Below are 22,120 nucleotides of genomic sequence, written 5' to 3'. Positions count from 1 at the left end.
ACCCCCTCCCAACGCTGCACGGCGCACGATGCCCCAGCACGTGCGAGCCCGAGCGTGGCCCGGGCTGCCTCCTCTCCGCCGGGAGCCAGCTGGTCATGCATGAATTCTGTGAAGCTGCTGGCCACAGCATCTGCTCTGGATCACTCACAATGCTCTCTACGGGAAAGCCTCTCGTAGCTCCTTATTCTTCATGCCAGGCACAAGGTAGGCTTATCGGAGGTGCCGCAAAGTGCACAGAGTACAACGATCCCCAGTACAGAGCTGGGGATCTTTCCAGATGCCCTGGATTTAGTGTAGCGACTGTGCCACCTTGTGCCAGCAACATTTGTATATGCAGTTTAATCTCCTGCCTCTCATATTTTAAAACCATGGTGCTCTCACTCTCTGACTTTTCTCTAATGAGGCCAACTGGGGCCCTGCATCTCCCCCCTGGCATGGTCCTTTACTTCCTCCAGGCAAAAGAGGGTCTGTCCAAGGGTGTGCCCTCACCTTCTGGCCTGCAGGCTCTGTGCTGCACATCAATTTAGTCCAGCTCTGACCTCTTCTCTGCCTCTTGCAAATCAGACAATCACACTGACTAGAGCTGATATAGATATAAATAAGAGATATATGATATAGCAAACTGGCTCTGTAGTCCTAGCAATAATGAGGACGTTTTACAACTGGTCCACTTCTGGGGCCACTTGGGTTCTTTCCAAGCACTTGTTCTTATTCAACCAGGTGCAATGTGACCTGTGTAGGAAAAAGAAATATGGGACTTCATAAAAATAGCCCATTTATGACTCTATATTCTGATTCTGCTCATTGTTTAGAAAAGGCTACAGGATTCACGGAGAACAGACAGCTGAGGAAAAAATTAATTGTGTTGCTCCAAGCTACCAAGCAGGAGAAAGCCAGGGGCCTGTGATTTTCCTCCTGGACCTGCTGAGATGGAGGTGGGAGACCCATGGATAGGAAGACATCTCCACATATGTGGAGAGGAGACCCCAGTGTGATTCTAGGACTGAAGACTTTGATCCAGGATTTGGCCATCACAATGCCCAAGAAGAAATCTGAGCATACTGTGGGTGTAGAGAACAGACAGCTACATGGAAGCTGTGGCATTATATAGTTCTTTTATATGATGGAAAAAAGTAGTAAAATAACTAGTGGCTACAAGCTGATGCCAGACAACTTCTACCTAGAAGCCATGTTCACACCTTTACCCTGGCAGGTAACTGATTGCTGGGACATACTCCCACGGGATATGGCAAGGTTGATCACTGCTTCTGCTCAAGGGCAGTTGGACTTCAGTGAAAACTGAGGGCTTGTGCTTGACAAAGTGAAACCTGATATCCCTCATTGCCTGTGGGCTGCAGGAGGCAGTTTAACAGTATTAAAATATGGGTTTACATTTCACAAGTCCATGGATGCTATATGATACTGAAATGCTAATGTAACCTGTGTCTATCCTGAACATCCTATGGAGCAGTCTATGGGAGCTTGGACTGGCCAGAGGGCAGCTGCTGTGCTGATGAGGTAAGAAACAGAAGACATTTCAGCAAGGGAGAGCTGGGTTGTGCAGTGCATGGGCAGCAGCCAGGTGTCCCACCACCAACAGCAGCACCTGAGAGCAGAAATAAGCCTGTGGGCACACACATTTGCCTCTACACTGTAACAGGCACCCAGAAGGATTTGAATTCCTTTATGTAAAGTGCCTCTATTTAAATCTTGGCCCTCCTAGGCCACCCCAAACCTAGTGAAGCCAGTGGCAAGACTCAGTGAGAAAGGAGTCAAACACATATAGGACAAGAACAAAGGGAGATGTAGGCAAGACACACAGCTGTAAATCTGGGTTTATTCCAGCAATGAATCCTGGCCTCCTGGGAGATCCTGGGTCTCACTTCAGATAAAGCAGGACCTCAGTAGAGCTTCACAACCTTCACCCTCACAGACTGTGATTGTTTGTGACACATTTAAAGGGGTTTTCAAATGAAAGACATGAAGAACCATTTCAAAAAAAAGTAAGCCAAGTTACTTCACACCTTCTCTCTTCTCCTATGGACTTTTCATCACACTTCATAGGGACCCAAGAGCACCAAAGCAGTGCCACTGGAGGCAACAACAGAGGGAAGGACGGGGGAGTACAGGAGGAGTTGAAGGGGGCAGCCATGCATTACACCCTTCTCTTGCCTTTTGCATTCCCCAAGGTCCTGGCAAAGAAGCAGGAGCAGGGAGAACAGCAAAGGTGTGCTCAGAACAAAAAACAGATCAAGACAAGGAAACCCAATCAAAATAACACAGCCTCCGAGACTCAAGCATTGCACAAAAGGAGGATCAGAAGTAAGCTAGGCTCTTAAAGGCACAGAGATGACACTGAAACAGAGTAAGAGCAGAATACAGGAGGGCAAAGAGTAAAAGTCGATCCCTCTACAGGAGGAGGAGAAAAGGAGGAAGGGTAAGGAGGAGAAAGAAGGTTATATTTTCTGGATTTGGGGTTTGGATACTTGATTCTGATTTTTTTCTTTTTTGCATTTTTTTCATAAAGGATCTCACACCTGATATTCCTCGTTCCATCCATTGCGGTTCACCAAGGGCAATGAAGAAATTCTCCTGCCTTTCGTATTCCTCCTCATCTACTATCTTAACCCTTATGGTCTTCCTGTAGGGACAACAAGAGAGACAACCGTGTACAGCGGGTCAGCTGGCTGGAGCGCGGCAGCGGCGGCGGCAGCGAGGGCTCCTGGCACGCAGCCCGTCCTGTGGGGCGGCGTGCGCTGGCCTGCCTTCGGACACAGCATCCTCGCAGCGGCTCCTTGGGAGTGGGCTGTTAGGGGCAGGGGGGGCTGGAAGGGAGTGAGGAGGCAGGGAAAAGTGGGAGGAGGACCTTGCTGATGGTTAGTGGAAGGTGACATCTGCAGCGCATTTTTTTTCAGTGTCAGATGGTAATGGAAAGGGTATCAGTTGCCTAAAAAGCATCAGGGACCACCACCCTGAGCTACCCACTGCATTTTAGCTGGAAGACCAATTTCTTCTTACCATTAATAATAAATACAGTAATAATACCCTCATGATTAATAATAAGTCTGCAAAGACTCTGGACCGGGAACCTGAGGAGAAGAGAGAGACACATTCTCCAGTGTGGTGAGGCAGGTCTCTGCCAGTGGCTGCAGCTCCACCAGCTGCTAAGGAGGCTGATGGTTCTAACTCCCATTTTTAAAATGGCACATCTTACTGCTTTCTCTTCTTGATAGTATCTACTCATCGTCCTGTCCTGTTCCTCAAATGAGGATGCAGTCTTCCCAGGGGACGGACAGCTTTGCTCAGAGGAGACACAATGAGACAATGCCTCCAAGGCTCAAAAACAAATGCCCTGGGCACTAGAGCAGGCCTAGCCTCTTTCCCTTGAGGCCAGCTTATCTGGCCCCCTCCACTACCCCTGCAATGTACACAGCTGCTGTGAGACCCCAGGCAAAGCAAAGCAGGCCCTGGCTCTTCCTTGCCCTCAGCTCCTGCTCCCAGAGTTGCTCTGTGACAACCAGACCAGGGGTTGCACAGCTTTTGCCCACTGCTTGTCAGAAGTCACAGAGCTGCTTCTCTGCCAGGCCTCAATTCCTGTGTTTTTCTAACACGGGTCTGACTGGAACAACCCATGGGACCAGGGCTGGGGAATGATCTCCTGAGATGCTGGATGTGTTTCGAGCCAACATCTTCCCACTGACACTACAAAATTTTCTTGGGCCCTCCAGTGGAGGTGGCAGAAGGTTCCTCTCAAGTCACCACAGAAATATGGACAAGCAGGACTGCTCTCCATCCTTCTCTCTCTCCTCCCCTTGCCACTTTGCCTCTCAGCAGCCCCAGCACCACTCCCCATGCCACCCCATGGGTACCATGTGACACAGTGTGCGTGCACAGCAGTGTTTAGGGCAGAGCAGTCAGAGACAGAGAGACATCAGAGGAAGAGAAGAGGAGGAAGGAGATGGAAGAGAGGAGGAAAGAACGTTAATGTTAGTCTGCAGGGCCAGTACTACACCTTTCTGTAAACTCATATCCACCATGCGGGGGCTCATCAGCTCAATGAAGAAATTCTTGGTTTTTTCATACTCCTCATCATCAATTACCTTGATGTGAACTGTTTTGCTGTGGATGGAAAAATAATAAGGGTCATAAAGGGGAGAGGGGAACAGAGAAGCAAAAGTCAAGGAAGGACAGAGTTAAATGGGTACATTAGAGAGTCAAAGTTTTCTCACCCACTGAACAAACTCAACATGGCCCTTTGAGAAGGGCTAAAGCCCCCCTTCTGCAAGCAACACTGGCCAATTTTCTGTTTAACCCAAAGGTAGAATGGTAGGCTAAACTATAAAGTGAAGTTAGACAAAAACAATCCCCCAGCAAACTGACTCAGGGCTCAGCCTGTGGGCAGTGAGGTCTGATGGCCAGCAGAGAAGCGGGCTTCCCTCACCCTGTTACCCCTGTGCACACACACACACATCCACACACGCACATCCACACACGCACATCCACCCATGCACACACACCCTGCTGGCACCCTGCTGCTGCCTCAGCTTCATTGGCCTGCTCTGAGAAGTGCTGGCTGCTGGAGCTGCTGAGCAGCAGATCCCATGTTTCTCCTTTAGAAAATTTCTTGCAAGTTCTTGTACCATTTTGTAGGAAAAGAAGAGCTCACTCTGTCATGGCTTCCTTCACAGCAAATACATGCCTTATGCAGAGTACTGTCCCACAACTTTCACACCCAAAGAGAACAAGAGAAACAACTCAAAGACTGCCAAGCCACTGCCTCCTTACAGACAGGCTGCACTGACTGTTGCAAGCTCAAAACGACCCCTGCACTCCCCTCATTCTGCCAGTGGCTGAATGAGGGGAGTTCGTGCAGTCACATCGCTCACTTGTGACTGAAGACATCGATGCTTTCATTCCAAGCTGGCATAAGCCCCTCTTAAATACAACACTGTTTGCACATGTAACTCCTCTGAATGGGTACCTACTTGCCATCTTAGGGCTCCTGGAACCCTACCCCAAGCTGGAACTGCATTTTTTAAACCAGAAGTCAGTTCCACATAAAAAGTATTTTCCTTACCTCAAAACAATTGCCCTCCTGCAAGTGAAAGATCCCCTGCTTCCCACTGCTCTGGTCCCACACACGGCCCTGACACAACAAGCTCCTCCTCTTCTTCCTGCCCATCCTTAGCAATCAGATCAGGCCCAGGTGCATGTTGTGCACAATCAGTCTTGACTGGCAATGGGAAGGAAGAAAAAAGCAGGACTGGCAATCACAATCACTGGCAATCTGGACAGATGTGACCAAATTCACATCTCTATGTGCCTCAGACTGTAGCCTTTGCAATTAAATCCTGTATCTCTGATCTCACAGTGCCTCAGAGAACAAGCAGTCCAGCCCTGCACCCTGGGGGTGCTGTGATCCCCACCCTGGGGATGCTGCCACAGCCATCAGCCTCTGGAAAATCATCACTTCAGCACAGAACAGGAGAATCATCACTGCAGCTTGCATTCCTACTGATATCAATAATGACCGCAAAATTATTTGGTCATCCTACAATTTGACCCTCAAGTCAATTCCTCCTGCACTCCAGCTGTGGAAATCCTGTTCCCTGTGCTGACTCTGGTCTTGATCTTGGTCCCAACCCTTCTCTTTCAAATGATGGCACAGGGGTGGGAGCAGAATTTGGACAATGTCGGCCTATCCATCAGTGCAGGAATATGCAGGAAAAATCACCTCCAATTCTTCTTTCTGAGCTAAATCAGCTTTATTTTTGCCAGTGCTTGCTCTACCCATACCCTGCACCAATGCCAGCAAGCCTCCTTTCCCTTCTCTAGGCTCCTTCAATCTCTGCTAATCCAGCCTGAAAGATTTTAAAAGGTATTTCTCTGGTGTAAATGTTGCTGCTCTGCCAAGACTTCATCATGATGATTTTTTGTTTCATTTTTGTTGGAGATGTTGAATTTGGCTTTTGAACCAGATTTTATCTGGGCCCCTGATACTTTGCAAAGCTTGTTCAATTTGCTGAGTTAAACCTACAGCTGATTCATAGCTCTGATCTTTTCCTTGCTCATTACTACAAAACAGAAGGTGGGATTTTCCAAAGCAGCCAGTGCTTCCTGGACGTGGGTTGCTTTTAATAATCCCTTTCATAAGTACCATTGCTTATGTTTTTTCTATTCTAGGAGCTTTGAAATAATCAGTATTGCTTGTCTGCAAAAATTTAGAAAAAACACCACAGACTCTGTTTCCTGGGGTCAGTTTATGTACTGCAACAAAGCTATTCTAAGGCTTTGTACAGTTAATATTCTACATGCAAACCCTTCCTTCTTCCCTTCCCTTCCCTTCCCTTCCCTTCCCTTCCCTTCCCTTCCCTTCCTTTCCTCCCTTCCTTTCCTTCCTTTCCTTCCCTTCCTTCCCTCCCTCCCTCCACCCTACCAAGTAGTTCCACAGTGCTGAGACTTCCTTAGAATAGCCTTTGTTTTAATGTTAAAAAAAAAAACAGTTATAAAGAAAGAGAAAGAAGGGTTGCTGGGGATCCCTAGAAGCTAGCATGGCAAAGTGCTGGCTTTGCAAAAGCAGGTCCCCTTAAGTCTGGAACACAAACCTTCTAGGCTCCAAAACCAACTCAGCTCTGCTGCAAACTGGACCACTACCACACACTCAAGCATCAGGTGGCTTTTCCAAAAAGAGAGTCTGAATTTGGTTACCAAGCCAGTAACTTCCTGGTTTCCTCCTTTGTTACAAGCTTTTAAGGAGAAAAGAACCTTTTACCCAGCTCAGAAACAAGAGGTGAAGGACAGATCAAAGCAACAGGCCAAAGCCACAGGTGCCCTGCATGGACACAGGCTGAGCCTTGCACCCCCTCTCCCCATCTGACTGAATCCCAAAGGAGGTAGTGCCTGACCTCTCCAGCTTTGCTGAGAGGTGGTGAGTGCTCAGAAGGTCCTCCACCCCATGAAAGCCTTGGGCATACAGCAGGAGCCTGGAGGTGATGCTTGGGGCCAGGTGTGGTGGGATGAGGGTGATGGGAGCCAAACTGCAGCCACTGCCAGCTCTTGCTCCAGAGTCAGGCTGTTGACAGACCTCCCTGTGCAAGGGGGAAAGGAGCAGGGCAGAACTTGGCAAGGACTGTGCAGTTAGATGGGGAGGTGGGCCAGGGCTCACAGACCCAGTGCCACATAATGGGGAGCAGTTAACCTTTCCCTGGGATTTTGTGGCAGAGGGAAGAGCAGCATCCCTGCTCCCAGGCCGCTCTGCAGCCTGCACAGATGGGGGCACAGTGCTGGGTTTGCTCCCTTCAGGGGAAGTGCCCTTCTTTAGGCTGGCTGCTCCCGTGACTGTCACCACAGAAAGGTGTCAGTGCTAACAGAGGGGGGTGTGGTGGCCCATCAGGCCACCCCTCCCAGCCCACTGTGGCTGGTGAGGGCTGCCCTTTCCCTTGCTGTGCAGCTTCCCTACCTCTGTGAGCATCTCGCTCGTCTCCAGGCCTATGAAAGCAACCATAAATACAGCTGCGTCCTGAGCTGTCATAAATTGTCTGGAGGCCAAAACACAGATTGCTCCCACACAATCTCATCTCTCACCTACAGCCACACTGAGAGCTGCGTCCTCGGAAGGCAGGAAGAGTGGAGGAGATGGATGGAGAGAAGGGCTGGAGTGTAACGCTGCCCCGGGAGGACATCACGTTAATGTGAGAGATGTGACAGAAGGACACCGAGAGGCAGAGAGCGTGTGGGAGCGGGAGGCTTGGGAACATTTTGCTGCAAGAACATCATGACAGCTTCTTGAAATTAATGGAGGCAGAGGCGGGCACGAGAGGGGCTGGCCGTGCAGCAGCCCTGATGGGCATGCTCACCACCATGGGAAGCAAGGAACCTTGCTCAGCTGAGCAGCTTTCATTCCCCAGCCTCTGGCCACTTCACATGGGCAAAGGAGGACACTTTCCAGCCTTCCCCATTCTCTCTGACAGTTTGACTGGGGCCAAGACACACCTCAGACAGCTCAAAAGCAGAGAACAACAGAGACCATCCAAAAGTCTCTCCTGGCAGCAGGAGCCACTCTGCAAAACACAAAGCCCCACTGCCAGCACCAAGCCACAGCATAGTCCAATCTCAGCACCCGCATGACTACAGTGATGGGAAGGGCTCTTTAATTCAGGGCTTGGTGCAGCTTTCAGCAGACTGAGCAATGCTTTCGATCTGGCCTGTGACACAGCAGGGCAAACCAAAAGCCAGCACTCTCAGGGAACACCTGGTCATCCAGAAGTGAGGATAGCTGCTCACTTGCTTCTTTTTCTCTGAGGTCATTGCAAGCTGCCACCCAACAGCCTTCAGATGAGGTTATGCTTAGAACGTACACTTAGAAACAACCACTGGTTTTAAATGTCAGGGATGGAAAAGCTCCTCTGGGGAGCTACATTAAGAATGAGATTTCCCTGAGTAAGCAACAGAAGATGAAATGAATAGACATCGATCTTCTCCTAAAGGACTTTGTGCACATGATGTTGCTAAATTCCCCATCTGGGAAGTACAGAGGATAATCTATAAAATCATTTTATTTGACAACACGTCCACTTCCAACACATAAGGCAACAACTGAATGGTTATTTGATTAATGTGCTAGAAAATACTGAGTATCTCTTTGTGTGGACACTCTCATTTTCAGGAATTATTGCTGAGAAGGTTAAGAGGATGTGTCTGTGTGGGTCTGTGTGATTTTGGAATGTGAAGCAACTCTAAAAAGAATGCAAGTCAGGAGATGTCACATAGTGTATACCACTGAAACAGACAGGGCTGTGCAAGGGCACATTTTAGAGTCCCTGGTGGGACGCTATTAGCCAGGATGAAAAGCAGCCAAGACAGCAAGGTAAACATCCCCCTTTGGCAGTGAGATGTACCAAGAGATGTTCAGTAACTCATTAATGCGAATCATTAGTACAAACACTTTGGGTCAAACCATTCTGTTCTTGACACATATCCTGATGAACCCAAATCTTCGTCTGATTTGCTGTGGGTGGAAGTTCCTGCAGCGTGAAGTTCAAAGCCTGTGGTACCAGCTCTTCCCCAGAGCTCTGAGCTGGTTTGGGATTTAATTGTGAAGCTGCAGATAGGGCCCAGCTGCTATGCCAGAAGACTTCATAGAGCAGTCGCAGTATCATAAAATATGCTGAGTTGGAAGGGACCCATCAGGCTCATAGAGTCCAATTCCTGGCCCTGGGCAGGATACCCCAACAATCATACCATGTGCCTGAGAGCACTGTCCAAATGCTTGAACTCTGTCAGGCTTGGTGCTGTGACCACTTCCCTGGGGAGCTTTACCAGTGCTCAATCACCCTCTGAGTGAAAAACTTTTTCCTGATATCCAACCTAAACCTTCCCTGACTCAACTTCATGTTTTTTCCTCAAGTCCTGCCACTGGTCACAAGAGTGAAGAGATCAGTACCTGACACTTCTCCTCATGAGGATGCTAAAGACCATAATGAGGTCTCCCCTCAGCCTCCTCCAGGCTGAACAGACCAAGTGATCTCAGCTACTCCTCACATGGCTTCTCCTCCAGACCCTTCACCATCCTCATGGATCTTCTTCAGACACTGTAATTCCTCAATGCTTTTTTTATATTGTGGTGCCCAGAACTGCACACAAGACTCGAGGTGATGCCACCCAGTGAGGAGCAGAGCAGGAAAATCACCTGCTTTGACTGGCTGGCAATGCTGTGTGCTTGAGGCAAACCAGAAGGGATTAAATAAGGTTATAAATAGTGGGGATCTGTCTTTGCTCAGTTCACTGGGAGGTGGATATTAAACACAATAATGTGACACTGCTCACGGGAAAGGTGAAGAAGACAGCAAAAGAAGCCTGATTTGATGCCCATGTCATATGAAGTTGTGCATCAATAACCCAGAGTAACAAACTGAGCAACTTTGAAGCAAAGAATTATGCTGTCACATGGCACAGAAAAAGGAAAAAGTGTTTGAAGGGCAGAATCATTAGATCCAAAACCAGATTCACTAAACTCACCAAGGAGATGCTGAGTGATCTTAATTTCAAGAGAAAATCATCGTAATTTAAGAATCAATCCAGATTATGATCAAGACAGGCAAGTTGCACTTTGGTCTTAAAATCATGTTTATGAAAGAAGATTTTTTGATTACCATGGAGATTATGGAGTGGGGGGACAAGCCGTCAAGCATTCAGCTGCAGCCACTGGCAATGGTCACCGTTTATTCTAGCAGAAAGGTAAGAACTGAAGGTGCCTCTAAGGTCAGATTAGATGTTGATACCAATTGACTAAACAGGTGCTAACAGGATAGATGAACTGTCAGAACACAGTTTCAAGCAGATCACTGATTTGCACTGATGTGCACGTTGCTGATGTTTGAGTTACAGAAGAACTGGTGCTGGTGCAGAAGTTGGAGACAAGCCATGGCAGGCCAGTTTCCAAGAACTGGCTGCATTGTTCATGAGGACCTTGGAAGAGCAGCTGTGCAAGAGTTATCCTACTTTGTGTAGCAAGCACATGGGGGAAAGCCCCAACAGCTTCACTACCAGCCAGTCAGCTATAAAGTAACATAGTCAGAAGCCATCCCCAGAAAATGAGATTTTTCCCTTCTGTGTTTTCTCTTTTGTTGTCAAATTGTTTTATGGGATAACCAGATGGTAACTAATTGTCTTTTAATCAAAATCACCTGATAAATTATTGTAAGAAACTACCATCTTATCATTAAAATAAGGTTCTTTGCAGTGCTAATCACTATATGACCTATGTATTTCTGCTGTCAAGCCTGAAGCCTTACAAGTAAGTCAGTCGATACCTCCATACTTTAGTTTCTATATCCATGCAGGGTCCATGGTCTTTATTTTTCACAGGGACTTGACAGGGGACAGTCCCTACTTGCTTTGAACTGCCAATGTGGAAGGTGCTACAGTGATGCAACCAGAAAGAAAGTGAGGGAAGAGAGCAGAGACAGCTTGAAGTGGTGGTGGAAGTATCATTTATTCGTACGAGTATCAACTTATTCTGGCTTCATCTGACATGGTTCCCATTTGAAGGAGCTGTGCACTTTTGTAGGGCACCTCCTCTTCCTTGCTAAAGTCTAGTTACTTCATGGGGGAACTAAAAGGCCTCAGAAAATATGTCTGCAAACAACTATCATCCCGCCTCTGGGCAGAGGCATTTCCACCAAGTCATTCCTGACTAGTAGGTGTTGCCCAACTGCTTTCTAATAGCCACATTACAAAGATGGTTCTCTGGATGATCTTTCCCTATATTTCAACTCTTTACCTCTAGAAAGTCCTTTGTAATGTCCACCCAGACTGACAAGGCAGGAGGGAGAAGTGCCTTTGGCACTGCCCCCTGGAGCGGCTCCCTGCATCCCTGCTGTTCCTCCCACACAGGCAGAGTCTGAGACTGGCCCAGGAGACCCAGAGCCCTTCTGCAAGCCTCTTTTCCCTCCATACATGCAGCACACGAGAGATCTGTGCTCCACTCCCCCAAGAGCCAGGGCCAGAAACATCCAGCTCTGCTATGGCAGCTCACAGGCAGGGGGAAAAGGTTCACTGGAGAAGACACCACGCAAGAAGCGCCTGTACCCCGAGGTGGGGACAGTGACCCCAGTCCAAAGCCTTGGGTGATCCCTCATGCCTACCCCTGTGTGGGACAAATGTGCAGGACCACCTGGAGCTCAGGGGCTCTGCCTGGCTGACTGTTAGCAGTGTAGTTTGTTCACATCACACCAGATCTCCTAAGGCATAAAGGAGGAAATATTGACACAGAAAGGCATCTTCCCTTTGTGTATTCCTCATGTAATCTTGGCTAATTAGTAAATTGGCTCATGCTTCAATTAGAACTATTGAAAATGCTTTAGTAGCTGACACATGATAATTAAAAGGACATAGCCAAGACTAAGAGCTGTATTTTTTAGTCTTGACTTGTATAAGAAAACTTTAAAGCATTACAAGTAAAAGATTTATAATGATAGTCATTAAAAAAAATAAATCCAAAGTAAAAAAGAAATTCAAAATTGCTTGTTATGGTTTCTCTATCCTAGATGACAACATCGAAGGGGTTTTTTTGTTTTTCTGGTCATTTTCATTTTTCAATTTGTGCCTGTTTTGTGCACAGCAGCCCAGCCGTCAATTCCCACTGCCACCCAAGACTGCCAAGAGACAAGAAATGCTACCAAATTCACATGACAATATTTCACACCTTTGTACCAGTACAAATAACTGTACCAGCAATGAGAAATCAGAGTAAGTCCATTAAGCACATCCATGCCATTAAAAAAACAAATCCCTAAGTGCCTAATAAATTCAGGGCAACTCAAGAGATGTGGTATATCCATATATAAGCCATGGGAATCACCACTGGAGCTAGTAAATGGCAAATTCACTCCACTCTCCACTCTCAAGTTGAGGTCTCACACTCAACTTGGAAACCCTGAAGCAGCAAAAAATGCTCCATGAACGTCCATAATGCAGTCAGTCCTGCCAGACAAGATATCCAAAGCACTCTGTATTTCACTTTGTTCAAACATTATAAAATGCTAGAGCATATACAGGGTTCTTCAAGAAAAGATGTCACAGTTTGTTTTTAAGAATTTCTGCAAAAAAAGGGAAAATCAGAGTTTGTTAAACCCCCTTCTCTCAGCTGAGTCCATGCTGCTGACCAGCTGAGCTATTTAAGTTAGGCTGTACAAGCATAGCAGCCCAGCTCCACAGGTTTTCTTTTCCTTATTCAGTTTCATGAAGCTACTTGGGTTCGAATATGGAAGCTGTGTGTACAGACACAAGTGGGCCCTTGTCTGGCCTGCTCCAAGTCAGCTTCTTCTTGCTTACCCTATGAGACTTGATGCTTCAGGGCCAGGGGAGAACAGACAAAATTTCAGCAGCCTGTGGAGCTATTTGTTGAGGTCTGTACAGTAAGTACATGTCTTGTACAAGCAATAATTCAACCTGGCAGCCCATGAAACCAGACAGTTGAGGTGGGTATCAGCCTGGTGTAGGCGCAAAGCAGAGCCAGGGCCCTGGGCATAGACATTTTACCCCTCCCTACCTTGGGCAGATTCCCAGGGGAGCAGCTTCACTGAGGAGACTCTGTGCCTTTTTTCTCTTAGAAGGGAATTTCAGAGGCAGCAAGACTTCAACAACAGCCATATTGTGGGCAGGGAGGAAGGGAGGAATGGAGGGACGGACGGAGAGAATGATAGAAGGAGGAAGGGAGGAAGAGCAGGAAGGAAGGACATTTATTCCTTACTAAAGGTCTTTGAGTTTTACGGCTTCCATCTGAGTCTGATGTACCAAAATAAACACTTATAATATCAAAATGCATCATGGGTATCAATGGCCAAAAAAAAAAAGAGATCTAGAGATACTAGAGATCTTTTGTTTGCTCTAGAGAACGGCTCCAAAGCTTGACAGGGTGCAGGACTGGGAGTGCCCTGGACAGGACCAGGTAGGCTGGACTACCTCAAAGCCTCTTGAGATATTCTGAGCAAACACAAAATGGGGATTCAGCTGGAAGTGACCCCCTGTCCCACCACAGTGTTCCTGAATTCCACCTGCAAGACAGATGCTCGTCATTGGCTGGTACTGGCAGATCAGTGCTTCAAGCTGTCGCCCCTAGTTTTAGACTTTTTGCTGAAGGCATGTAGATTTGGAAGCTATATTTAGATGTCTTTCCTATTCTTCAGCAACAGGGTTGCCATGGAGATGCTGGTGAGGATGAGAAGGTGGGGACAGAAGGGGGAGGAAGTTGAGGAATGAGAAATACTAGATTCAAAACAATCCTCACCAGCCTGGGAAGGCTTTAAATTCCTCCTAGGGCAAAAACTGCTGGAGCTTGTAAGCCAAAAGGAGCCCCTGGCATTGCCTGACGGTGTGACCCTGCCATGCTTTGCTCAATGCTTTGTCATGGCAGGTTTGAAGAGACACAAGGGGCTGGCCTTCAACACTGCTCCTTTGGGAGAGTGCGGCCCCCTTGACCTGAGCTTGCCAAAAACAGAACTCTGGGAACTTCATGAATGTCTTGCTGCTGCCATGCTGCTTCACAGGTTCATACTGACCCCATACTTGGTCAGCTCCTGCCATAGCTGGGGTGGCTTTGTCTCTGCCGTCAACAGTAGAGGTAGACAGGGTGCTGCAGCTGAGGGCAGAACTGCTCAAGTCTACCCAGAAGCATGGGCAGGGACATGCTAGCACGCTAGGGACAAACAACCCAGCACAGGAGCCAGGCTGCGGTGAGAGTAAAGTGGACCACAGGCAGGAATTACAGGTCCTTGATCTCTGTCTGCCAGGCACATCCACATACCCTGGGATCACACTAGCTGCAGGCACAGATAGATGTGCAGATTCATACCTACAACATTGCTCTTCCCAGTAGAGACAACATAGGTGAGACTAAGGGCTCCTCCCAACATGGCTGTTCAAGACTCACTGTACTACAATTACTACATTGCTGATGTACAGGCATTAGAAAGATAAATTACTTGTTGATAGAATTTCCTTGCTAAAAGTTTAGGGCTTGAGATGCTTCAGTGATCTCAGACCAAGGGGGAGGTTGACAACGCTCGGGGAGAAGCATGTACTACTGATAGTGGACACAGAGAATGCAGGATTTCCTGGCCACAAGGACATTTGGCAGAAATCCCAAGATAAGGAAGAAACTAATAAAGCCAACTCAGCAACTGTGTTGAAATCAGCTCTGACTGGGTAAGAGGTCATTTCAACAGGAGGAGATTGCGACCATCACTCATGAAGTACTGACTCAGGAAACTGATGGACTCAAAAGAAGAGAAAGACTGAGCATGTGGACTAATTAGCATGAGAAGGAATGAAAAACTGGTAGAGCAGAGAACTGAAATAATTTAACCAAAAGATGACAGAAAACTAATTAATAAGAGCACTAATATACAATTAATTAATTAGTTAATAAGAACATTAATAGGGAACTTGTAGCCAATGAACATCAATGCCTTTGCTTGCTAAAATGCATAAATAGTGAAAAGTTTTGATAGTCCTTGTGCTAACTTTGTGGATTTGTCACCCAGCACGCCTTTCTGCCCAGAACTGTAAATCAGACAAACACCTCAATTCTGTGTGTGTACCAGCCTCTTGCTTACCAAGTGAAAGAACCTATTTTGGGGCAACAATGGCAATGAAATTTGGCTTTTCAAGAAAGGTCAGGACAGTCTCCCCAGTTCCCAGCACAGAAGCTGGAATATCTCAACACCCCACTCTTTTCTGGCACCTGCATGTGACAGCATCCACAGATTTCAGTGCTCAAAGCACATCAAAAAGGGTAGAGAGCAAAGCCAACTTTCCTATCACAAATATCTCTGGATACCAGGCTCGCAAGTCCCTCTGTCCCCTCCCTCACCCTGCTCTTGCCACACACCCACGCAGACGGTGCTTTCAGCTCTGCAGGACGGCACTCAGCCCAGCCACTGGAGCTGCACTACATCCAAAGCAGCAAGGCAGCAATCTGTAGGAAATTAATGAGCTGCAAACAACACTGTGCAGCTGCCAGCCTGAAACGAGCCCACTCTGCACACTGCAGATACAATTATTGTATATGAACAAAAGGAGCTGGAGACGGAGTTGAGGTGCTTTGGCTCTGGTCACAGCCTTCTTGTGACCAAGATAAGGGGCAGCACAATGAATTGACACAGCCAAATCTAAGTTGCATATCCAATCATTTACACAGAGCCAAGATACTGCATCTTTATCCAAGGCTCTGTGCATTTGATGGGACTCACAGTTCTCTTCTGTAACACTGAAAATAGGGCAAAGGATACTCAGTTACACCATTTCATTTTGCTCTTTGGGGCTGTTTTATTTCTGTTTCTTACAGAATAAAAACACACTGGGAAAACCAAACAGGGCCATTTTCTGAATTTCCAGGAACTCATGCCTTGGGAGAAGCTGCAATTCCCAGAAGGAGGCCAGCCCTGCTGGGCTTTTACTTTCAGAATCCAAACCACCTCCTTATTCATAAACTGAACAGAAATCACATCATCAGCCAGCTTTGATTCAGAAGAGTTAAATCTAGGAGCAGTGCAACCCTCAAGTCTCAACTGATGACCCAGCTTCAGTTCACAGAGGGATGGGCTGCTGCACTGCCTCTCTGCCTTGCCACAGCCCAGCCCTGTGCAGGACAGCCTGGCTCAGCCAGACAGGGGAGTGCTGCACACTGGCAGGACCCCATCACATGGGCCAAGCACACCACAGCCTGCACAGCATTCTCCCACCCATGCAGGTCTCCTATAGATTCTTGGAATCACATCCATGGCTTGGAAGGGACCTTAAGGATCATCCAGTTCCAACCTTCCTGCCATGGACAGGGATGCCTTTCACTAGACTTGGTTGCTCAGAGCTCCAGTCTGGCCTTGAACACCTCCAGGGATGGGGCACCCACAACTTCTCTGGGAAACCTGTTCCAGTGCCTCATAACGAAAACTTCCTCCCAATATCTAATCTGAACCTACTTTCTCTCACTTTGAATCCTTTTATCCTTGTCCTGACTCTACATGCTCTTGTAAAAAGTCTCTCATCTTTCTCATAGGTTCCCTTCAGGTACTTGTAGGCCACCATTAGGTCACCTCAAAGCCTTTTCCAGGATGAACAATCCCAGTTCTCTCAACCTTTCCTTACACCAAAGGTGTTCAATTCCTCTAGGCATCTTGGGGGCCTCCTCTGAACTCACTCCAACAGGTCCTTGCCCTTCCTGTGCTGAGACCTCAGATCTGATGCAGCTCTGCAGGTGGGGCCTCAGCAGAGCAGAGCAGAGCAGAGGGGCAGAATCCCCTCCCTGGCCCTGCTGCCCATGTTGCTTTGGATGCAGTCCAGGATACAACAGGCTGGGAGTGCCCATTGCCTCTCATGCACCACCCAGTACTCAGCAGGGCTGCTCTCGATCTGGTTTTGGCTAAGCTGCTAAATGACACATATGAGAGACAGCTTTAGCTCCTCCTGGGGTCCTGGCTGACAAACAAGAATCTTCTCCTATCTTCTCTACCTTGTGGCAAAAGGCCCTTTACCGATCCTAAAAATTTAGCCTACTCTCATTCCAACATGTCCCTCAGCTGTTGCTCCTGTTCTTGCTGTCTAAACCCTCCCACTACAACCATTTAAACATCTCAGACCTTAACAGATGATGCTCTGTCTTCTCCCTTGCAAGTTTTGATTACACCACTGAACAACTGTATGTCTTGACTGGCCCTGTCAAAGACCAGCCACAATCCTGATGGCCTCTGGCATATATCAAACACGACTAAATGTTGGGTTTGTAGGCTGGTGTCACATACTTGTCTCCATCTGCAGTTGGAACTGCAACTAATAAGAAAAAATCACTATCAGCCCTGGTCTGATCCCTAGCTTGGTGGCAGGTGCAGCACCCTTCACCCCAGAATCAGTAAACATGTCCTCAGGGGTTTAGCAACATGACATAACTGCTCTAAAGGTTAAAACCTCACAAGGAACTCTAGGATGAACCCCTTGTGGTGTCAGAGAAAGGGCTGTTGTATAATGGGCTCCCTCTTTGCCCTCCCAGCCTGTTTATTTAAAAAAAGTAATGCCATGTCTCAATCAGAATTTTTGCCCATTATGGGACAAAACTATTTAGGACTTGAAATCCTAAGATAAAGATCTTCTGAAGAGAAAGAAAAAGGTGCACCTGAGGTTTTTTGAGCTGATTTTAATTTTTTTCTGAAAGGAAGTCCCATCCCAGCTCTCTGCCCAGCTGGAACATAATTGAGTTGCAATGCCATTGGTGCCTGAGCATCGTTTCCTCCCTGCTCCAGCCCCTGCTTTCTTCCAGCTCATTTCACATGTGCCCTGCAGTGAGTGTCAGTGCTCTTACAAGGAAACTGCTACATGCCAGGGAGACTGTCAGGAGCAGGAGTCTTCTGCTCTGTCTGTCTGTTTACCAGGGTGTCTGTCTGTGTTTATCAATGGCTTATTCTATTTTTCAGAGGCTGTCCCTTGCTCCTTGCCATCACATTGCTCCATGCTTCCTTTGCCACCCTAGAAAGGCAGTGGAGTAAAATATATGCTGAGAAATAAATTGTTAAAAGCCCTTCAAACTGATGCCAATCAGCCACAAACCAGACCTGAATGTGCACCTCATTCATCTGAGGTTCTCCCCTGGCTTCTCACCTGTGGACACACTGCACTTATCTTTGCTCTCCAGAAGCATAGCTGAAGCAGAGAGGATATCAAAGACTTGCTTGGCTTCGCAGGCAGCAATCAGCTGGAGCAGATGGGAATGAACACACAAGAGAGACTCCCCCCCACTGCTGGCTCCCCAGGCACTTGCCTGGCCTTCCTGCCACCAGGGAACACCCCCACACCCAGGGCCGCTGCTGGAGTGGCACTGGCTCCAGGCTGCAGCACAGCAGCTCAGTCTGCCCATCTGCAGCATCGCTGCTGCCAGGGCCCAGCAAGGAGTGCCCTGGGCTCTCCCAGTACCCATGTGTGCCCTCCTGGGTCCGTGGGTGCTGCCAAGCAGGAGCTTATACCAGGCTGGGTCTTTGAAACCAGAGCCAGGCTCTGAGCAAGGGCACAGGAAATAATTTAGGGCTTTCTGAAGTAGTCTGAAAAGTCCACTTTCACTTGAGCTGTGCAAGACTCACAATCATGAGACTGAATCAGGAGGAATGAGGCTGCCTGGGCAAAACAACACTTGGCCTAATCTCATGGCAAGACTGAAGGCGAGCAGCATCTCCTGCAACTGTAAAGGAGTCCCTGCAAACCCGTGCAAACCTTTTTCAGGTCCTAATGTTGAGAAAGGTCTATGGAGCCAGCCTTGAAGCTGGAAATATCTCCCCATGAAGGACTAAGAGATGGTCTACAGCCAGAGACAGTTTGCAGCAGCAAAAGCTGGCTCTGTCAGGCACACTTGCCTCAGATAACCAGGTCACATTCCACTTCCAGCAAATTAGAAATAATGCTGGGTTTGGTGGTTTGGTTTTTTGGAGGTTGTTGTTGTTTCCTTTTTTGGTTTTGTTATTAAACATTTATTTACCAGTTGGTGCCTCCTGCAAAGACAAGCATTTGGAGACCTGCAACTGGAAAAAGGACAAAAAAAGGCTACTAATGATATTGGCATCTATTTAAAAAGCAATGATAGTAACAGTCCCTACTAGCCCTTGGAGCTTCACATATGACTCCGCTCTGACAGAGTGTGACTGTACAGGATAGCAGCACTGGGCTCTGTTTAATTTTAGCCCAACTGCTCCAGATCAAATTTTCACAGCCTCCAACGAAAGATATAGCTTTTATTAGAGGCAAGAGTCATTAGTTTACAGTCAAACTGGACTCCTTCCTTCTCATGCCTCAGCACAAATAATAACGGTTTTGCAGGCTAAACAAGGCTCTCCTGGCCATCTGTGAGACCCACTGAAGACTGAAAGATTGCCCAGGTGTAATTCAGGATAAAAATCTGATTTTTGGAACATTCAGCACTGCTGGGATTCAGTGCTGAGAGAGAGGCGGGGGGGGGGCCTAGCTCCTTGCTTTGAGCCAAGAAAGTCTGATAGTGCAGAGATGCTAAAACCTCTTTTTTTGTCTTCTACTTCCAGCAACTCTGATTTGAAATTATGAAGAATGAACATGTGGGGCAGTTTGGAGGTTTTCTTTGATTTTTTTTGTAGTGGGCTTTTTGGTTTGGTTTGGTTTTTTGGTGTAAGAGTCTTTCAGTAAGAGCAGATTTCAGATTGTTCAGTGTCATCTATTTGTCAAACAGGGAGATGGGTTCAAATCCTGTCCTTCCAAAAATGGATTTAGGGAACACTGCACCCAAGATTAGATTCACCCTGAGCATCTCTGACACCATCTAGCTCTATTTTCTTCTTTTGGGGGCAATGCACTTAGATGTGGCATTGTTTTCCCCAAAATGTACATGGCTAGGAGTGCAGTGCTGTTCTGCAGCTGTGCTCTGATGAGTTTCTTCCTACCCCTCCAGGTGTTAAGGTTTTGCTCAAGTCAAGAGAGATTTATTATCTTTAGTCTAATCTAAAGAGAGCTTCATTCTCTGGAGCCCCTGGCAGAGCTATGCCACCACCCTAGAGCTTGCTTGGCCATTAAGCCAAACTCCGCATGCTGCATCTTCCCCGTGCTCACCTCTAGCAACACTGGGGGCTGCCAAAGGCTGCCTGGCCTGAGAGAGCTTTCCTGAGCAGGACATGTCTTTTGGCTGGCGGTGCTTCCTGGCAGACTTCCATCAAGGCAAGATACAAGGCACATCCCAGCCCCATCCCGCCCCCCTTACGCAACCACCGCCGGCTAAAAATACAGCCGCAGCCCCTGCAGCCCCGGCCAGGCGAGATGCAGATTTAATGAGGCTTCCATGGCAACGGGCTCCACTTCGGCAGGGACAGGGATGCAGGGGACAGGGATGCTTGGGGGGAGAAGTGCTCCTTGGCTGGGGGAAAGCTGCACAGTTAGAAGCTTGTGGTGGTGGGATTTGAGGATTTTTTTTCCTTGCTGATATTAATAAAACTGTGGAGTGTTTGGTTCAGTTGACTGCAGACAAAGAGGCAAGCTGTGTAGTATTTTTAACAGACAAACCTGGACCTATTTCTGCCAAGAGAATAAATATTTACTAGTCAGCCTTAATTAAACTCCATCACCCACAGGCAAAAATGTTAAAACAGGGATAAATCAAGGAGGCTGTTTGAGTCTACCTATATGGTAAACAACATTCTCAGTAAAAAGTGGGTTTCTCACAGAGTTGACAAAATGTAGCTGGATAACTGGCTGGTAGAGACAGGAGACCTGGAGACAGCTAAGGTCACTGAGGAAGTGGTACTGGTTTATGTTTCATGGGTGGCATCTTCTGTGCCAGTGCAGGGAGAGGGGTGGGAAAACCCAGTAAAAACATCAACACTTTTGATGAAAAATATGGGATAAAAAACCATTGCAAGCATAGCTTTTCAAAGAAGAATAAAACAAAGATTATTGCCTCCTGTCCTCCATACTGATCCTCCTACACTGTGTGCAAGAGTAAGAATGTATGCCAGCCAAAAAAAAACACTTTGGTGTGCATAGCTCTAAGTAATAGACTAGCAGCTGGTGTCCTGTGGCTCACAGGTGTTTATGGACCCATGGATTATTTTTGTGAAATGTGGAAAATACCTTGGACAAGCTAGCCTATTACTAGTCAAATTAAATTTGCTATTCAGAAGATGACACCTTTGCTGGAGTGTCACAGACCAAAGTCTCTATTCCCATTATAAAGACACAATATTTTTTCAAAATGAAGAATTTTTTCCCCAGGAATTTGAATTTCTTTCACACAGTGATATTCTTCCTTGTCCTGTGACACAACTTTCTATCTAAGGACTAATAAGAATAAAAGCAATTCAAAAAATAAAGGAAAATAGTAACATCTTTACTTCAGTCATGAGATACTGAAGCCTGATAAAATATTTGGGGAAAAAAGAATGCCCAACCTCTGCTCAAATCTACATATTTGTCACAAGGAACTCATAAATCAAGGACCTCAGAATTGCTCCATATTAATGACAATTCTAGAAAAACCAGGTGCCTTTAAATGAAGGCAGCCCTAAATCAAACAACCCAGCCAGGCACTGAAACATGGTTTGAACCCAGTATATCTGGATGTTAAAATCAAAGATCCCTGTTTTCCACTTCTTTCTGCTCAGGTCCTTGTATTCAGGCATCCTTCAACTCAAAGCAATCTACCCAGTACCCTTCTCTCTAGAATGAGCCATTCCTGTTGACATGAAAAGTCATCACTTGGAGGCACTGAACCCTTATATAAGCTGATTTTGTATACATTAGCTCCCATCTGTTATGTCTCTCCTGCTAAACCAGGTTCATGTCCTGCTATAAGCCTACCAAAACACAACAAGAGGCATGTCCCAAATGTAATAGAAAATCATCTCTCTGCCCCATGGAAAGGGTTTGCTGCTAGGATGAAACATGGTTCATGTTAAACTACACACAGCACTAAAACTGTTGCCACAAATTAAGATGTCAACAGCACCAGGAAAATTTAAGGGACCCACACAGAAAACTGTCCACAGCTGCTTGCTTAGGCAGAGACACCACCAGCACTGCAGCAGCCCCAGCCCTGACCACATGTGGTCATGAAAGCTGGAAC

General features: G+C 47.1%; 1 protein-coding gene across 6 annotated transcripts in view; it reads right to left on the bottom strand.

Annotated features, from left to right (window-relative positions):
• Positions 1–22,120, bottom strand: part of SLC8A3 (solute carrier family 8 member A3) — a 112,898-nt gene that overhangs the window by 18,379 nt on the left and 72,399 nt on the right. For 3 of the 6 annotated variants that reach the window (XM_054275353.1, XM_054275350.1, XM_054275351.1), the window contains exon 3: positions 4,013–4,119. In XM_054275353.1, coding sequence (XP_054131328.1) covers positions 4,013–4,119 — 107 coding nt within the window. Of the gene's footprint in view, positions 1–2,537; positions 2,642–4,012; positions 4,120–22,120 lie in introns of all 6 variants that reach the window. The other 3 variants (XM_054275352.1, XM_054275354.1, XM_054275355.1) reach the window with 1 other exon arrangement.

This window comes from Melozone crissalis, unplaced genomic scaffold (genome assembly GCF_028551555.1).
Source record: "Melozone crissalis strain CALT ecotype California unplaced genomic scaffold, PUWL_Pcris_2 ptg000018l_1, whole genome shotgun sequence".
NCBI classification, from domain to species: Eukaryota; Metazoa; Chordata; class Aves; order Passeriformes; family Passerellidae; genus Melozone; species Melozone crissalis.
The sequence above is the reverse complement of the archived record's forward strand: the minus strand, read 5'-3'. Positions and strand labels throughout refer to the sequence as shown.